Here is an 18,654-nt window from a genome sequence, read left to right as displayed (position 1 = left end):
GGGCACCAGTGGGAGTGGGCACCTTCCCTCGCCCAGGCCGAGGTGCAGGCGCTTCATTTCAAGTGAACATGGTACCATGGTCATGGGCGTATTTTTTCCATGGGGACAGAAACACTTGACTCTGGTTGTACCGTATTTAAAATCTGCCACTGTCACCATGCAGAGAAATTCTTGGCACAGAGCCCCTCCAGAGACTAGGTTGGGAGCACTCTGCTCTGGGAGGGCTATGGGCTATGTTCCCTGGAGTTTTGAGCAAGGAATCACAAAAACAAATGCACACAATGCCACTGAGTTCTGCCCTGAAAAATAGGTAACACGGTAAAGTTTAGGTTTGGTATATTGTACACAATTTAAAAAAATAAACATAAAAAGTGGACCTAAGAGTGACCAGAGTTCATGGTGCTTGCCTAAGTTTTCTGTCCAGCGAGAGGAGCAGAGCTAGCCCAAATGACAGATTAAAGGGACAAGGAGAGAAAACAGCCGGGAGCCCACGCCCAGTGACCCTCCCCAGGGCAAGGCCTGAGACTTGTGAGCCTTGAAGGCTGCATGTGAGTCCTCCTTGCTCCTGGTATGGGAAGAAGAAATGGCTTTCCTCTCCACAAGTCTATTGTTCACACCTTGCATGCAGTAGGTGATTATTTTTATCACTGGCAGAGTGCAACAAATAATCTTTCATGATCTCTGATTTCTGATAGCACACTGATCAGGAAAGTCCCACTCCTGGCCTGGGTGTGCTGTGAACCAGGACTTGAGTTGGGCTGAGTCCCTGGTTGCACCAGGTGTCACACACCTGGACAGTTTGCTTTGCTTTAAGTCACCTTAAAGCTTTTGGAAGGAAAAAAGATGTAACTAATGAATAAGGGAAGAGGGCTCCTGCCTGTTACCACAGGAGCTTCTGCCACACGGCTGGGTCGGCAGCCTCCTGCCAGTTGTCGCCAACAATCAGGGATGTGTCAGACTCCCTACAGCTCTACCCCCGGCCCCTTTCTCATGGCCCTCACTCTGCACTCTTGCAATCTCATTTGTTTTTCTGAGCTGATTCCAGAAACCGGTTGTTGATCATAGAACTGACCCCAAAGTAGAACATCCTGCCCTCAAGAAAAGACACAGCCACAAGGCAACTGCCACTTGCACCTGGTGCCCAGACACCAGCCTGCCCAACCCTGGCTCCTGGACACGCTGATTGCCACACACAGTCCCTGGCCTGCTCCAAAACTGAAGGGGTCTGCTCCCTGGCAGGCTGCTGGTACCCTTCTCAAGTCCTGGGAGAGCTACAGTAACAAAAACAGCATGGTATTGGCACCAAAACAGACATGGAGACCAATAGAACAGGACAGAGACAGAGACAAACCCACATAAATACAGTTATCTCTGCTAGACAACAGAGCCATAAACATGCCTTAGAGAAAAGATAGCCTCTTCAACAAATGGTGGTGGAAAAAACTGGAAATGCAAATACAGGAGAATGAAATTGAACCCCTATCTCTCAACCTGCATGAAACACAACTAAAGTGATCAAGGACCGAGGCATTAGACCAGAGACCCTGCACCAAATACAAAAAGTAAACCCAAATCTACAGTTTAGGAACCAACTTCCTTAACAAGACTCCTAAAGCACCAGAAGTTAAATCAAGAATCAACAAATGAGATGGATTCAAACTAAAAAGCTTCTTCACAGCAAAGGAAACAATCAAGGAAGTGAAGAGAGAGCCTACAGAATAGGAGAAAATCTTCACTACCTGCACTTCAGATAGAGAATTAATCTCTCAGATATATAGAGAACTCGAAAAACTTAACACCAAAAAAATCCCTTTAATAAATGGGCAAAGGAACTGAATAGGTACTTCACAGAAGAAGAAATACAACTGGTCAACAAATATATGAAAAAATGTTCAATATCTCTAGCGATTAGAGATGCAAATTAAAACTACACAGCAATTTCATCTCACTCCAGTCAGAATGGCAATTATCAAGAATACAAGCAACAATAAATGTTGGTGAGGATGTGGGGAAAGGTACACTCACACATTGCTGGTGGGACTGCAAATTGGTGCAACCACTCTGGAAAGCAGTGTGGAGATTCCTCAGAAAACTTGGAATGAACCACCATTTGACCCAGTTAACCCACACCTCAGTTTATACCCAAAGGACTTAAAATCAGCATACTACAGTGATGCAGCCACATCAATGTTTATAGCAGCTCAATTCACAATAGCTAAGGTACGGAACCTGCCTAGGTGCCCTTCAATAAATGAATGGACAAAGAAAATGTGGTACATATACACAATGGAATAGTACTCAGCCATAAAGAGAAATGAAATTATGGCATTTGCCAGTAAATGGATGGAACTGGAGACTCTCATGCTAAGTGAAATAAGTGAATCCCAAAAATCCAAAGGCTGAATGTTCTCTCTGATATGTGGAAGCTAACTCACAATAAGGGTTGGGGGCAGTAGGGGACAACAGAAGTATTTTGGATTAGGCAAAGGGGAATAAAAGGAAGGGAGATGGAACAGGAATAGGAAAGACAGTAGAATGCATCTGACATCACTTCCCTGTGTGCATATATGAATACGTGTCAAGTGTAACTGCATATCATGTGCACGCAGAAGAGTGGGAAATCATACTCCATATATGTATGATATGTCAAAGCACATTCTACCGTCATGTATGACTAATAAGAACAACAACAACAAAAAGAACCAACTGAGAAAGATGCATGACAGTTGGGAAATTTGAGCACTGAAAAGACATGTGTTGGTGCTGACACTGTTATGGATTTTGATGGGATAACTATACACTGCTGAAATACTGACGGAGGACGTCATCTGATGACTGAATTTGCTTTAGGTTCACGCAGGGGGGTAGGGGAGTTGGCATGTGGCCAGAGGCGGGGGGTGCCCTGTGTTGAAGTGGGTGAGGCAGGCACGGGGTTTCCTTGCACAGGTCTGTTTGTGTCTGACATTTTACACAATGCTTTTGAAAGCATGCAGAGCAGCTAGGAAGACAGTATGTGTAAGATAAGTGATATCATAAGGCAGCTCAGGGAAAATGCCCAGCAGACCAAGCAGCCAGTAGGGGACTGGACAGCGGGGAGGAGTTTCCAGGAGCACACTCCCAAAGACAGCACCTCAGGGTGTGAAGAGGAAGGGAGGTGCCAAGGGAGCAAGTGGAGAGGCAGGAAGCTCGCCTGGCATCGGGGACAACTGGGCACAGGAGAATGTGCTACCTTCTGTTCGCCAAGACACCTGCCCTCCAGGTAGACTTAAGTCCCTTGGTGGGGATAGCAGTATTTACCTTTTCCTGTACTAAACTAAGACAGAGGTTGCAAATAAATGGGACTTTTTAAAAATTGTGGAGGGTGGGGTAGGAGAGAGAAAGAAGGGTCAGAGAGAGAAGCCACGGCCAGCGTGACTACCAGCAGGAGTGAAGAGCAGAGGGCGCAGGGAAGTGCAGGCAGTCCTCAGGGGCACAGGAGGTGCACGGGGGTGCCAAGGGACCTCTGTGGAGGAAGCAGGGTGAGGTGGGAGGCCACCCAACAGCCCAGCAAACAAGAGGCGTGCAGAGGCATGGAGACATCAGTAGGGCTCCTCAGGGCAGCCCAGGTTTACACAGGCAGAGACCGCCCCCAGGGTGAGGTGCTGCAGGGGGGCGTGCTGACCACCTGCTGGGACAAAGCAGCTCACTGACAAGGGCTGTCTGCTGAGTGCCTCATGCCCCCTCCCCAAGGCAGGAACAAGAAGCAACACAGTCACACACCCTGCCCTCTAACTGGAACTCCACACAGCCACGTCACCCAGAGTGAGGGGCCGGCCGCCAGCTGGAAAGCAGTGGGGGGGAGAGCCAGACCTCCAGGGCAGCGCAGCTGGGCTCCTCCCACGAGAACAGAGGGCGGAGCCATCTGCATGGTCTTGGTTTCAGACCCCCCACCAGCCTGGCCTCAGGCAGAGGCTGCAGGAAGTGCGTGGTCAGAGCCTTCCATGTGCTGCAGGGCAGCAGGAGCTGCAGGCATCTGCCGATGGTCGGCCACACAAGGCCACAGACCACTAAAGCACTGACAACCAGTGTGGCTACATCAGTCATTCCAAGGTCCACACTATACACGTGTGAGTGGTCTGACCTCAGGTGGGACACTTTGAGGACAAGCATGTGATGCCTGGCCACCAGGAGGGGTGCAACGCTGGACAGCACTCCTATTCAGTCTTCTAGAACACAAAGCGGACGGTTCACCTGAGGCAGACCTATCCTGGGAGCTGCGCTCCCTGCCCCAGGTCAATCTCGTGGATAAAATGATGCGTTTAGACAAGGGACTGCAAAGAGGTAAGACTCTACCAGGAGTCGCGCCTCCCCCACAGCCGGCTGTGGGCATCCCGGGCAGCAGAGCCATCACCTGCTCTAGCCATGCTTGGGGCTGAGGATGCACAAGGTGCTCTCTGTCCCACTCTGCCTCCTTCCTCCATCCATCCTAGGAGGGAAGCACTAATGGGAAGAACCTCTGGCATGGGAAGAGAGTAGGGAAATTGGCATTGAGAGGCAGGCCAGCAAAACAACTCACCATTACCTCTGCTCAGGGGGCCTTTGAGGTCTTCTGGAGATGAGGGCCACTTCTTGGGGGCTGCTGCCGCCAAGAGGGGCCTTGGCACTCTCAAGGGGTTGTGCAGAAGGTACTGTGGACCTGTGTCACCCTCCTTGGGGACTGAAGGGGGCCTCCGAGCAGCATAGGAGCCAAGAGCTGCGATCAGGTGCTGTCTGTCCACGCTGCTGTCCACCTTGGGACTGAGCTCATCTGGCTGCAGCCGGCTGAGAGTCCGCAGTGGAAAGTTTTCAGGATACTTGGCTCGGGTCACGGGAGGGTAGGTCAACGCAGATGTGTGGGCCACATAGGTCAGGACACTCTCGGGGAAGGTGTCCTCACCCTGGAGGGGCAGAAGAACAAAAGAGGATGACAGCTGAGTCTCCACATCAGTCACATACTTAAAGGACCCTGGGCCCCATGCCCAAGGCCCCACGTGGCATTAAACATCTCTGAGGGGTGAGTCCAAGCCAGGGGCTCATGGCACTGACTAATTCATGCTGCACGAGCATCCATGCCCTGGTTCACAACCCACAGGCCACAACATCATCCAGTAGCATCACTGCAACTTCCAGAATGTTCCACCACCCTTCAACTCAAACTTTTATGCATTCCATCCTCTCACCCGGGCCCAGGCAACCTCTACTTTCTGCCTCTGTGAACTGGCCTGCTTTGTGGGCACTTGACGTTCACAGACTCTTGTCACACTTGTGCACCTGCACGCTCCCCAGAGCTCTTGGGGTGCACCCAGACTGCAGCCCACCAGGACTTCTTTCCTTCCTGAGGCTGAAGAGTGTCCCTGTGTGTGTGGAGAGATCACGTTTGCTTATCCACTCATCAGCTGGTGAGCACTTGGTTGTCTTCAAGTGTGGGCTATTCCTACTAACGCTGCATCAGCATTTGTGTATGGGAGTTTGGGTGGACGCAAGTCTTCAAATTCCTGGGGCATAAACCAAGGATATGAAATTGCCAGATCAGACCAGCTTTAACTTTCTGAAGGACTGCTAAGCTATCTCCTAATGTAGCTGCATGGCATCAGAGTCTCCCAGAGAAATCGAGGGCTGCACCTCCCCACTCCCTTGCTTATTGTCCTTCATGCTAGAGGCTGGGAAATGGGGTCTCACTGTGGTTTCATTAGCCTTCTGTGCATCCTGCTGGAAGGTCCTCTGTGTTCTCTGCCTGCAGGGAGCTTCTCCTGCAGCCACCCCTCTCCTTCAGCTGCCCTCAGCAGGCTCCAGTGCTTCTCTGTGGGTCTTGGCTGCACTCCGGCTCCTCTGGTGGCTACTGAAGCACTCTGCCCTGCTGTTCCAGCAGCACAGCCCTGCACGGGGAAGTAGTCGGGGCCTCCTCCTTGAAGGGCATCCACGCCGCATTTACTAGTTGATACCCTGCCCAGCAGTCTTTCCTATACCTCTGCCTGTGATTTCTCTGCACTGAGTGGTATCTTCAGACAGATGCATCCCTTTTACACTTTGCTTCTGCCACTAGAAAAGCCAAGGCCCAGTGGTCACACAGCTATGAAAATGTTAGACATCTCAATGATCTACTCTCCCACTCCATCAAAATTTCACAGACAGGCACAGCAATGACCAGTTTTTAGAACTGAAGAAAGGTGAAGGCCATCCTGAATGCACACCCAGAGCTGCCTCCTATGCTGTGGGTCCAAGGCCACGCGCTTTCAAATCACGCCTGTTTTCCTGGCAGGCACGTGGTCAGTGTGGGTCAGTGTGAGTGCCTGGCATCTAGTAGGGGCGGGGCCAGAGCTGACATTTAGGAGGCAGTTCAGGACTCCAGGTCTGGATGTTCTCAAGGATATTTGGGCTTAGCCTTCGGGGCAGATGTTTGTGCAGGGAGCCTGGACCTGGGAAACGAGCTGGAGCCTGAGATGTCTAAACTCTCATGCATGAACCCAGGCAAATCACTTGATCTCTTGAGACTTGTTTCTTTTGTCAAAGAAGGGAATTTGGATATTGTCTCTTAAGATATTTTAAAATTGCTTATTACTTTTCCAAAATGATGTGACTTTAGCTGTCATCCAAATTATTTAATTTTGTCTGAGGACTTCCTGAAATCAACTGCTCTTCCTAGAGAAAAGAGAAAGTAGGATGAAGGAGCGCCGGTGGGGAAGAGAGCTCACGGAGAACACTATCCAAGCCCGGCTGCCTCCCTCAAGTAGGCGCAGTACCCCAGGGGTTAGCCTGCACTCACTGCTAGGAAGGCTGCTCCTGAACGCCTGGATGGGTCACGGTGCTGGAGGCTGGACATCCACACCCAAATGCCTTGTTGCTGGCCGGTGAGTGTCTCTGTGCTCCTGGTGTGCAGCCTCCCCGGAAGCTTCCACCAAACAGATCTCTAATTAAAGTCACCAAGGACAGCTCCAGGCAGAGGACAAACACGGCACTACGCCCAGGGCCCTACAAGCAACCTAAGCTGTCTGTTGATGCTCGGAGTCAAATCAAGGGGAGAAGGAAAACTTGTGACTTGCTCACAGCTTCTATTTTGATGATGCTTTAGGTCTCGACTTATTTACAATGTGAGGTTTCCTGAGATAATACTAAATCATTTTTAGGACCGGAACAACACTAACCTGGAAATCAGCAACCTAGAAGCAAAAAACCAGTCAGCTTCTGACATCTGGCACAGGTGTGGACACGGGCACAAGAGTCTCCAACCACACGGAAGAGAGTCCAGCGAGCCTCCCTGGTGTGGTCCAGCTGCTATGCGAAGAATTTGACAACTGTGCTCACCCTGGCTGAGATTTCAGCTGGAGACACTGCGCCAGGTGATCCTCTACCCACACTCTCTTCACATAAGAAAAGAAGAACCCACGGAACCACACGTTGAAAACAGCCACTGGAAATCAGGCTCCTTAGAAGACTGACCAGGCCATCAGCATGACTCTCTCTTTTCTTTAAAAGCAGTCAGAAAGATGAGAAAATGCAGGTAAAAGTGTCTGGCTTAGCCATGGCCCAGAGAGTCCTTGTAAATAGTGATCACTACCAGTATCATCACACCATCAACACCAGCACCCCAGGTTCAGTACCATCCCAACACTGTCAAGACACGGCCAGCATCACCCTTGGCAGCACCCACACCCTCGGCAGCACCCACACCCTGAGCAGCACCCACACCCTGAGCAGCACCCACACCCTCAACAGCACCCACACCCTGAGCAGCACCCACACCCTGAGCAGCACCCACACCCTGAGCAGCACCCACACCCTCGGCAGCACCCACACCCTCAGCAGCACCCACACCCTCGGCAGCACCCACACCCTGAGCACCACCCACACCCTCAGCAGCACCCACACCCTGAGCAGCACCCACACCCTGAGCAGCACCCACACCCTGAGCAGCACCCACACCCTCGGCAGCACCCACACCCTGAGCAGCACCCACACCCTCGGCAGCACCCACACCCTCAACAGCACCCAGCCCTCAGCAGCACCCACACCCTCAGCAGCACCCACACCCTCAGCAGCACCCACACCCTCAGCAGCACCCACACCCTCGGCAGCACCCACACCCTGAGCAGCACCCACACCCTGAGCAGCACCCACACCCTCAACAGCACCCACACCCTGAGCAGCACCCACACCCTGAGCATCACCCACACCCTGAGCAGCACCCACACCCTCGGCAGCACCCACACCCTCAGCAGCACCCACACCCTCGGCAGCACCCACACCCTGAGCACCACCCACACCCTCAGCAGCACCCACACCCTGAGCAGCACCCACACCCTGAGCAGCACCCACACCCTGAGCAGCACCCACACCCTCGGCAGCACCCACACCCTGAGCAGCACCCACACCCTCAGCAGCACCTACACCCTCAACAGCACCCAGCCCTCAGCAGCACCCACACCCTCAGCAGCACCCACACCCTCAGCAGCACCCACACCCTCGGCAGCACCCACACCCTCGGCAGCACCCACACCCTGAGCAGCACCCACACCCTCGGCAGCACCCACACCCTGAGCATCACCCACACCCTGAGCATCACCCACACCCTGAGCAGCACCCACACCCTGAGCAGCACCCACACCCTCGGCAGCACCCACACCCTCGGCAGCACCCACACCCTCAGCAGCACCCACACCCTCAGCAGCACCCACACCCTCAGCAGCACCCACACCCTCGGCAGCACCCACACCCTCGGCAGCACCCACACCCTGAGCAGCACCCACACCCTCAGCAGCACCCACACCCTCAGCAGCACCCACACCCTCGGCAGCACCCACACCCTGAGCAGCACCCACACCCTGAGCAGCATCCCACCCTCGTGGGATCACAAGTTTCTGTTACTGTGTGCTACGTTCTGTGCTATATTATGTGGAAAAGCATAATTCAGACATGGCCCTGTCCTTGCACAGTTTGTGCAGTGTGGTGGAGGTGAAGTCAGAGAAATCAATGACTTCAATTGGAAGCACACTGTTAGAGAGTCAGAGAAGCAACAGTGCCTGGGAAGGAAGGGACTACAATTCAGCAGGACAGATCAAAGAGCCTATTCCAACATCGCTTCCCACCTGCCCATCAGCGAGGTCGTCAAGGGTACCACTCTCCTTGCTGCCAGCTTTACCCGGTGGTGGTGCAAAAGCCAATATCAGCCCTCCTTCTTTTGAGTCCCCTGAACATCTCCCATCCAGACTGCCCAGCAGCAATTCAGACTTCCAGGGAGGCCTGGAGGTCCCAGGAGTGCCAGAGGACACACTGAGTGGACGAGACTCCTGTCTGCCGTCTGGTCGCTCATGCTCATCAGATATTCTCTTACTCCAAGGATCCAAAACAAACTAGGAAACTCAGATTGGGACATCTTTTGAGCACATAACACACATTTTCTCCATCTGCCTCATAGCCCGAAGGCAGAACTGACAGGCACAGTGATCAAGACGCGTGCGCTGGCCTGACAAGCTTGCAGCACCGGGACTGTCCTTGGGCTTCCTAATGAGCCACTACCATGATGCCACTGGGTCACGCAGTGCTGTGAGCTCTGGAGCACACGCCAGGGCAGGGGGTGAGGATCTTGGACACCTGTCATCTCCTGCTCATTAATGGAGAGCTTCTCAGGCATGAGCAGCATGGGGCCCGAGTGTGTGTTCTCTATGTCTCTGCATCCAGCTCTGTCATCTGACTCAGTGGCCTCTATCTCTACTAATGTGTCCTTGTTTCTGTTGTCTCTCTCTCACCTGTCTCTGTATTGTGTTTATATCTGTCTCTGTTCTGTATTTCTATGTCTGCATCTCTGTCTGTCTATTATTTCTCCGTGTCTTTGCCTCTATCATCTGTCTCTGAGTGTCTCTGTTTCTCTACATCTGTTTCTCTGTCTCTCTGTCTCTGTCTCAACACATGGCTAGGGACTGTGGTCACATGCAAACAACCAGCTTGTGATTCTCCTGTGCACCTGGCTGCTCAAGAGTCTAAGGTGTGGAGATGCAGGGGTGCTTAGGTACCTGAGCTATATCCAACAGTGTGGTGCTCTGACGGCTCACTGGGTGCAGGGGAGAAAGACTGCTCCCATTGACAGCGTAGTCCCCAGGACAAAGGCACTTGGCTGCAGGGAAGCAGAGCAGCCAAGCAGAACTTCAGGCTACAAAGCCTGTCCCCTCACACTTCTTAGAGCTCACAACAGCCACCAGGTTCAACAGGGTCACGTCCTCAGTTATGGGATCCAGGAGCAGTGGAAAGCTGACAGAAGCAAGTGCATGGCTCTGAACTCAGGGACATCTGCAGGTGACATGGGTCTGCCAGTCTGGGAGGAGTCTGAAGACAATGGAACAAAGCAGGCACTGCCGCCCTTCATCCCCGTCACTTCTCTCTCTCTCACTTTCCTGTTTGCACGTGAGCTGGCACCTACAGCTTCACGCCCGGTATATGAAAGCCAGGGGTGGACTGGAACTGAAAGTCTGGATTCATCTTTCTGACCTTTAATCATAAATCCTCCCAAAAGGGTAACGATCCCAAAGTGCCTGTGTTCGCTGGTGCTCCTGCCAGGCTGCTCCGGGCTCTATGTTCTCTTGCTTTTTGCTGCTCTTGGCTCCGTGGTACGGACCCAACTGCTCCCATTCTGGAGACTGGAGATGAGACCCCTGGCAGTGGGAGGCAGGGTGGGTCTGGGTGGAGCCTGCCGCCTGCAGTCAGGGTCTGCTCCTTCCCCACCAGCCTGTGGAAGACCACAGAATCTGGGCCCAGCTGAGTCCGAGACTGGTCAGAACCCTGGGCTTCCTGTGAGCCGGCGGGGCTGCAGATGCTCAGTGAGGGAAGAGTGTAAGCCAAGCTTGGGATGCTGAGCCCAGGAGACTCCCAGCTTGAACTGGAGATTGGCTTCCCGCCCAAGGCCAGGGAAAACACTCCACGCGCAGGGCCTTTTAAATCAAATGAACGTCCTGGATGTGGCACACAAACTGTGTCAAGGTCCTCACAGCTCTGAGACTTGGCACACATGCTTCCTAGGGCACAGTGGCTACAGGCAGGAGGGGGCCTGTGTCCCTAGACACTATCCCCCAAGGTGGCACCTCTCCACGTGTGGAGGGCAGAGGGCTTGAGTCAGACATCTGTCTGGTTTCCAGGTTGGGATTGTACAGACAAGGCTACCATGACCCACAGCACCACTCTTCACATGGACATGTGCTGTCCTTCCTCGTGGCCTGATGCCCAGGCTGTCACTACAGGCCAGGGACAGGCAGCCATGACAACGGACCATGAACACACCTGTCACCTCAGTGCCCTGAAGAGCTCATGACAGACGAAGCAGGCATGCTTTTACTTCATGCATCTGAAACTCTGATGGTAGGTTCTTAGATTTCAGTCCTCTTGGTGAAATGGTCACTAAATCACTGCTGCAAGCGTCCGCCTGCCCTGCCATCGAACCTGAGGCTCCTTCATCTAACCCTGGCTGGGCACCTGCACTTTCCCAATGTGCCTCTCCATCCACCTACATTTGCCCTTTGTCTGGCGGGCTTTGGTCCTGGTAGAATGTGGTTGAGACTCAGCTGTGGTTTTATCCAGTTTGAATGTCTCCTCGGTGCCTGTGCATCATTGGTCTGGGTGGGCCTCAGCCACCCCCCTCAGCAGGGCGTGGCCCCGGCTCTGCAGTCAGGGGCCAGCTTCCTGAGCTGTGGGAGCTCGTCGGATTCACAGCCAGTGTGGCGTCCAGGCCGCCCGCCCACTACATCTGCACCTCCATGGGCTTTTCCAGCTGCCGCACCCAAACGCTGCCCAACAGCTGGTGCCCGTGTCGGGCTCCCCAGGCCTGCTCTGGTGTGCCTCCACAGGAAGCATTCCCACTCCCTGCGCACAGCCTGCCCTCAAGTCGGCCCCCAGGCACCCACGAGAGCTCCCTGAACCCTAGGCTACACTCCTCCCAGCTCTGGTCCTCCTCCCGCTCCCTCCACTCTAGGCAAGAAGGCCTGGCCTCTCCTCCCTGGAACAAGCCCCTCCCTGTCCAGAGCCCAGAGCTGCAGGCTTCTCAGCATCCTCAGCTCTCTGGGGTTGTCAGGAGCCGTGGGTTAGCAGCTCCTCTGGGTCCTCCCCATGTCGGGGAGGAAGGGAGGGAAGAAAGAGGTCCCTTACACAGTGTGAGCCCATCCACACCACCAACTGGTGATTTCCAGGTGCTCTTCCAGTGGCCATCTTCTTAAAACCTTCCTGGCTTCTAGAAGCTAGTTCCCATGTCCATCCTTGTTCTCTTGGTGTCCCCTCTGTCCCTGTACCTGTTTCATTTTCACTGTGTTTTTTTTTTCTTTGTTGTCTGTCTTACCAGGAAGCCTGTAAGACTAGAGGGCAGGGACTTCTATCTTTCTAATTCTGGCCTTCAGTAGGCGTTTTTTTTTTTTTTTTTTTTTTTGTATAGTAAATGAGTATTTATCATGTTCCCAAAGTCAGTCAGTCAGCAGTATCGTCAAGTGACAGATTTCAGCCCACATCCTGGCAGCACGGTGAGTGGGGACTTCTTAGTGCTCCATGTCACGACTAACAAGACTCTGAACCGTAAGTCAGGTACCCCCACAGTACAGCGGTAGTGACACCCGTTTGATTTAGTGATCAATAAGCGCTCAAAAGCACTATGTCAGAGCTGCGAGCCAATTGGTTTGATTAAGAGGAGGGTGTGACTTCCCCTCTGCTTCTGTGGTAAGCTCATCAGGATAGCTGCCTCGGGACACAGGTTCAGAATACTCCCCGACCGTTTATGCTGAGTTAGTGACTGATGACAGATTTTCAGAAAAACGTGATTTCTGCATGATTCACTCGAAATTGGCTGCATCTTGAAAGACCGTCAGTGCATGAGGCTTAACTTTCCAGATGAAATTTTCCACCCCTCAAGGGGAATCTGAGAATGCTGCCCAAATCCCCAGTGGGACAGACCCCACAGCTCAGCTGTGCCAGAGCATAAGCCAGCGGCAACTTTACTCGGCTTCACCCCACAGAGGATGGGGGAGCACTCTCCTCACTGGACAGAGAAAACAATGAGCTTGAGTCTGTGCATTTCTCAACACTGAGAAGCACAATCTCAACACAGGAGGAACTCCTCAGGACAAGGATGCCCAGTGCTTGCCCTCTGACAACCTGTGACTATGGTACTGCTCAGGCCCATGGGTGGGGTGACCACAGAATCCCTCGGCTCACCCTGGGCATTGAGAAAGAAAGGCAGCTTCCTGATGATCAGGCTGGTCAACAGTCGTACGCAAATACTCGCCAACCACAGGGGGGTCATCCTGCCAGCTGGGGTCCAAACATCACAGAGCCAGGCAGAATGGCTGCTGAGGGCTGTAGGCTGTGACTGGGCCGGCTCCTGTTCCCACTGCCATTTCTTGACAGGGAAGCAAGTAGGGATGTGGACTGTGAACACTGCCTCTCCCACATGCACTCCAGGCCCCAAGGAAGGGCCAGAGCCAGGGGACACGTCACTGGGCACCCCCATCAGCCCCTCACTAGCTCACAAAGGCAACAGTGCTCTGGCACAGGGCCAGCTGCACGTGCCTCCCGCACAGGGAAGGGCTTGGCGAGCAGGCCGGGGCTGGGCTCAGATCTGGTGTCAGGGCAGGAAAACTGCAGCAAGCCTGCTGCCCGGCACGAGCAGGCTGCAGCCTCACTGCCCCACCTGTGGCCTGTGTTGCGCAGAACCACTTACCCATCGAGGTCCTGGGACACAGGCCGCGTGCTGGCGGGAACCGTGAGCAGCAGGCCCTGGGCCCCGAGAGCTGGGCCTGCACAGCAGCACACTCGGCCTTCGCACCCCTCCTCCCCTACCCCAGCTCACAGGGATGGCCCATGGGTACAAAGCTCAACTTGCTCCTGTCTGCAATTTACTACCCTTTCTTTCTGATGCCCCATGTCGCACCAGCATATTTCTGGCAGGTCACGTTGCTAATGGCCACAGGACATGGCAGATATGGGGATCCCCGACGTCTCTTCAGGTGCACCTCAGGCCACTCTGTGTCCAGTGGGTAAATTCTATTCCACATCTGACTCTCTCACCTGACCTCAGTAGGAGGGCAACCAGAACTGAAGGAGAAGCATGTGGTAGACCCAGAGCTGAGTAGCTGAGGTTCTGCCAGGACCCTTTCAGGGTCCACAGAGCATGTGGGCCCTGCCTCTGAGGCACTGTTCCTCCCTCTGCTGCTTCTGCAGCGAGAGCAGAATGCTCTGGATGGAGTTCCAGGGGGCACATCACTGCTGATTTGGGGGTAGGACCCCAAACTTTCAGAGAGAAGCCTGTCTGCTTTCCTGTCATCCAAGCTTCCTCTGAAGCTCTGGGCTGACCACACCTTCCTCTCTTCTATTCTACCAGGCCATCTCTGAACTGCCCCAGGCTAGTGCTGACCACCCACTCCCACTACCTGGGGATGTGATGAGCCAGAGCCAGAGCCAGCTCCTGGGCATGCTGACAAAGACCCGCAGACAGAAGGAAGCATCGGGAAGACTGCTGAGACCCTGGCTGCTGCTGCCCACTGGGCTTCCAGGCTGCTCTGAGAGTGGACTCCCTCCCTGCTCTCAACTGCCACCGGGCTCCATTGTGAGTACACTTACTGGAGTTCAGACTTCCGACCTGACTTTCATTTTAAGAGATGACTGAAGTCGTGCTAATCACAGCTGCCATTGATGAGAACATCAGACAAGCTTGCCTGTGCTTTCTTCATGATCCTCGATGACTCTGTGACCACTGTCACCTAGTGGTACAGTGGAGGACCTGGAGGACAGAGGGGCTCAACAACTTCCCCAAGGCCACAGAGCATCAGATGGGGGAGCAAGGTTGGAACTGGTTCCAGAATCCGAAAGGTCATCTTGCCCCTCACTGATGACCCAAGGAAAAGACCTGTGTGAAGTCTGTTCTGCCCCCAGAGTGTCCAGCTGGGTGTCTGGCACATCAATGACACTTGGTTGCTATCAGTGGATACATAAAAACTTCAAGCTTCACATTTTTAAAATGGCAATAAGCAGAACAAGTTCATTTGGGCAGGGCAACTGGGATGCCAGCCAAGAGCTCCTGGGAAAGGCTTTAGGCACATCTTCTGTCAGGCCCTGGTGCAGAGGGAAGCAGGCAGGGGACCCTGTGTCACCTTGCTGTCTACCTCAGGGGGCTCCAGGGCCCTGTCACTGCAGCCTGTGAGGCTAAAGATCCCCTTCCTTTATAGGAGGGACTCCATGAACCAGGATCACATTTCTGTGACCAAGGGGCCCTGATCACCTGCCCCCATCCCCAGGATAAATGTGGTCAAGACGGAGATCCCTCAGAGTGGCCCCTGGAATGAGGCCTGCAGGTCTGGGGCCCAGTGGCCTCTGCATGTGCATGGCCACATGCAGTCTGGTCTAGGTTCAAACATCACAAAATGCTTCCTCACCAAATGCAAGGGTGGGTGGTGGAGGACAACAAGGAGGGGCTTCTCAGGAGTCATGTTAGAGGACAGCAGGACAGCAGGCCTGACCCATCTTGGTGCTGACTCCTCAGAGCAAAAAACCCATTCCTCTCCAGTTCTGCAGGGTCACAGTCTGCCTGGAAACACACAGCTCTGGGCCCAATGCCTGCAGTCATGTCCTCCAAGACCCTACATGGGCTCCACAGGTCTGTGTGCAGTACACACTCTGGAAGGAATGTAGCCTAGGTCCACGGGTGAGACCCAGGGTGCCCGTCAGGATCAGCTTCAGCCACTTCAATGGCTGACTGCAGAAAATGGTTTAAAAGCTGGCCAAAGTGCTTCCCAGTATTTTACAGGGCTGTGCCACCTCCTGATGGGACCGAGGCTTCCCTCAGTGTCCAGTAACATATCACTGTGGACTGTCCAGCAGCAGGCCCTGGACCTCAATGCTGTCCATGAGGAGGCACCGTGCCCTGGGCTCCAAGGACTGCCTTTCCAGCACCCTCACCTTCCTGTGCCTGCAAAAGTTAGCCTAGCACCTCCACATGCAAAGCTGTCCTGAAGCACCACATTCCATGTAATAGGTCCAGAGATCTCATCATGTCCCTTTGAACCTGCTATTGGGTGGGCTTCGCTTGCTGCAGGGCCTCTGAAGCAGCTCTTGCTCTGGTCTAAAATGAACTTTTCCCGGAGGCCGTGCAGGCAAGTCTGGCCCTGGAGAGAAGGGGCAGGCAACTACACATTGCCTGGGCCTGTCTCCCTCTGTCCCTGGCAGCCAGGCCCCCATGCCCACAGTCCTGCTTTCCTGGGATGCCCTCCTGGGCAGTTTTCCAGGATGAGGGGTCCGCTGCGATGCAGCATCAACTCTGGGACCACTGGGTTCCAATCTCCCAACTCCAGTCATGCTCAGCCCCCTGCACTCCCCTGAGGGTGCCGAAGGCCCACTGCTGCCCGTGCCCTCTCCTTGAAGGGAAGCAGGGCTCTGCCGGCTCCGGGTGTTCCGTCCGTGCTCTCCGAGCCGAGGCTTTTCTGGAGCAGTGATAGCTTGTCCCACAGGGCTTCCGAAGACGCTTGCCCTGAGGCTGCCGGACACGCACCCCAGGCAGACAACCTGCAGCAGGGCTGGGCACTGCACTTGGGAGACACCACAACCCTAACAGGAGGAACCTGCCCTCAGGCAGCACCGCTCTTCACTGCACTGCCCACCAGCCTGGGCTACTGCGGGAGAGCCAAGGGGAGCCCGAGGTCAATGGGCCACTCAGACCAGGTACCTGGACACAGCAGCAGGCCACGAGCATTACCTTGGATGGGGGGCTCTCATTCTGCAGCAGGAGGGGCAGGTAGTGCTGGAGGGCCTTGGCCAGGGCCTCGTCACTCTCCAGGTCGTGTCTCCAGTCATCTCCGGCGTCTTGCTGTGGGGACCTGAAGAGCACAGGAGACCGTGCAGGAATCAGCTCTGCTCCCTGCTGATGAGCTGCCACACGTGGACAAGTGCACAGGATGTGTGGCAAGCCCTCTGCCACCCAGGCAAGAGTGCCACATGAGTCCAAACCTGCGGGCCCACCTGCACCTCGCCACTCCCTGACTGCGAGTGCGGATTCCTCCAGGCACTGCCTGAGCCTCAAACGTCTGCACGGAGAGTGGGCCAGCCCAGCAGAGCCTGTGGCTAAGCCTTTGTGAAGAACTGTCCAGTGCCCCAAAGAGGACCAGCACACAGCCTGCTCCCCGCACTGCCCCCTGAGGGATGAGGCAGGAGACAAAGCTGACATACAGTCAGTAAGTGGAGGATAATCACGGGTGAGAGGCAGAGCTAGAGGCAGGGAGCAGAAGGGGCAGGCTGGGGGCCAGGAGGTCTGTGTTGTAGCTGGCGGCCCCTGCCAGTACACAGCGCTGCAGTCACCACTGCCTGACCAGGGACAGGCTGGGCCCAGTGGGCTCAGGCACCATTCCAAATGCAATGTTGTGACACTACCAGTTGAGAAGGGGCAGCTCAGGTGTACAGGCCCTCAGGAGGTGCACACAGCAGCCCACGCCCACATTGTGACTGGGAGGCAGGAATCCACTCCCACTCGGGACAGACTGGCACCCAGACCCAGGTGTCTGCAGAGTCAGACGCACTGCAGGAAACACACTGGGCTTCAGGTGGACATGGCTCATCACAAGTTCCCCACTGGAAGTGACTGTGTGGCTCCAGTCAAGGTCTTTACGGGGAATGCCTGGTTCTCAAGAACAGTGACCAACGTCAGGGCCATGACACAGTATATATTTAAAATGCTGACATCGTGAGCTAGCAGGGAGGTGCCAATCAAAGCTACAATGAGACATCACCTTGCCACAGTTAGGATGGCTATTACCAAAATGTAAAGTGTTGGCAACGATGTGAAGGAAAGGGAACTCTGGGACCCTGTGGGTGGGCACATACACTGGAGGCTCTATGGGGAACGCGACGGAGGCGCCCCAAGAAGCTGGAAACAGATTCCAGGCATATGTCCTAGACAACAGAGTTGGCAGGCCAGATGCCAGCAGGTCCTCATTTGTTGTAGCACCGTTCACAGCAGCCAAGGCGTAGACTGGACCCAGTGCCCGTCAGCAGAGGAGTGGACAGAGGAAATGGAGCACAGGACACGCGGGAGTATCATTCAGCTATAAAGAGGTGGGACTGGAGGGCGGAGAGCCAAGTGAAGTCAGGCAGACAGACCGGGAGCAGACGCTGGAAGAAGAGGGAAGGCAGGGCTGCAGACCACAAGTACCAGGAGTGAGCCCTGGGGCTCCCAGGCACTGCGGGGCGACTGCACTTCACCAGAACCCAAGGTGCTCTGTGAGGAAGAGAGGAGCCTGAAGGCTCCAGAGCAAGAGGCGACGGTATGGAAAGGCTCCCTGCCCCGCCGTGATCAGTCCACGCTGGCTCCCTGGGCTGAAAAGGCACACCCAACTCCACGAACACCCAGCTATCACATGCTAATAAAAAATTTAAGGCTGAGATTTACCAAAAATCTTCCTATTTTTATTTAAGTATCTCTGTTGATAAACCCACGCTGATTTCATTTCCAGTGCTTCTTCAAGGTATCCTGGCTTAAACTTAAAAGGAACATGATTTATCAGGTGACTCACAGCTCACTGCAGTTCAAATCATGGCTGCAGCTTCCATGATCATTTTGTAATCGATGAAATTTCAGGATACATGCTATCGAGGTGTAATCTAACTCAAGTCAATTTACTTGTTCAA

The 18,654-nt window shown here is 54.2% G+C and overlaps 1 protein-coding gene across 5 annotated transcripts in view; it reads right to left on the bottom strand.

Moving 5' to 3' along the window:
- Positions 1 to 18,654, bottom strand: part of PTPRN2 (protein tyrosine phosphatase receptor type N2) — a 712,067-nt gene that overhangs the window by 417,287 nt on the left and 276,126 nt on the right. For all 5 annotated transcript variants that reach the window (XM_079150661.1, XM_079150657.1, XM_079150659.1 and 2 more), the window contains 2 exons: positions 16,730 to 16,850; positions 4,556 to 4,916 (listed from right to left, as the gene is read on the bottom strand). In XM_079150661.1, the coding sequence (XP_079006787.1) occupies positions 4,556 to 4,916; positions 16,730 to 16,850 (482 nt within the window). The remainder of the gene's footprint in view (positions 1 to 4,555; positions 4,917 to 16,729; positions 16,851 to 18,654) is intronic.

Source organism: Sciurus vulgaris, assembly GCF_902686455.1.
Source record: "Sciurus vulgaris genome assembly, chromosome: 8".
NCBI lineage: Eukaryota > Metazoa > Chordata > Mammalia > Rodentia > Sciuridae > Sciurus > Sciurus vulgaris.
Note: the sequence above shows the minus strand (reverse complement) of the source record. Positions and strands in the feature narration are given on the sequence as shown.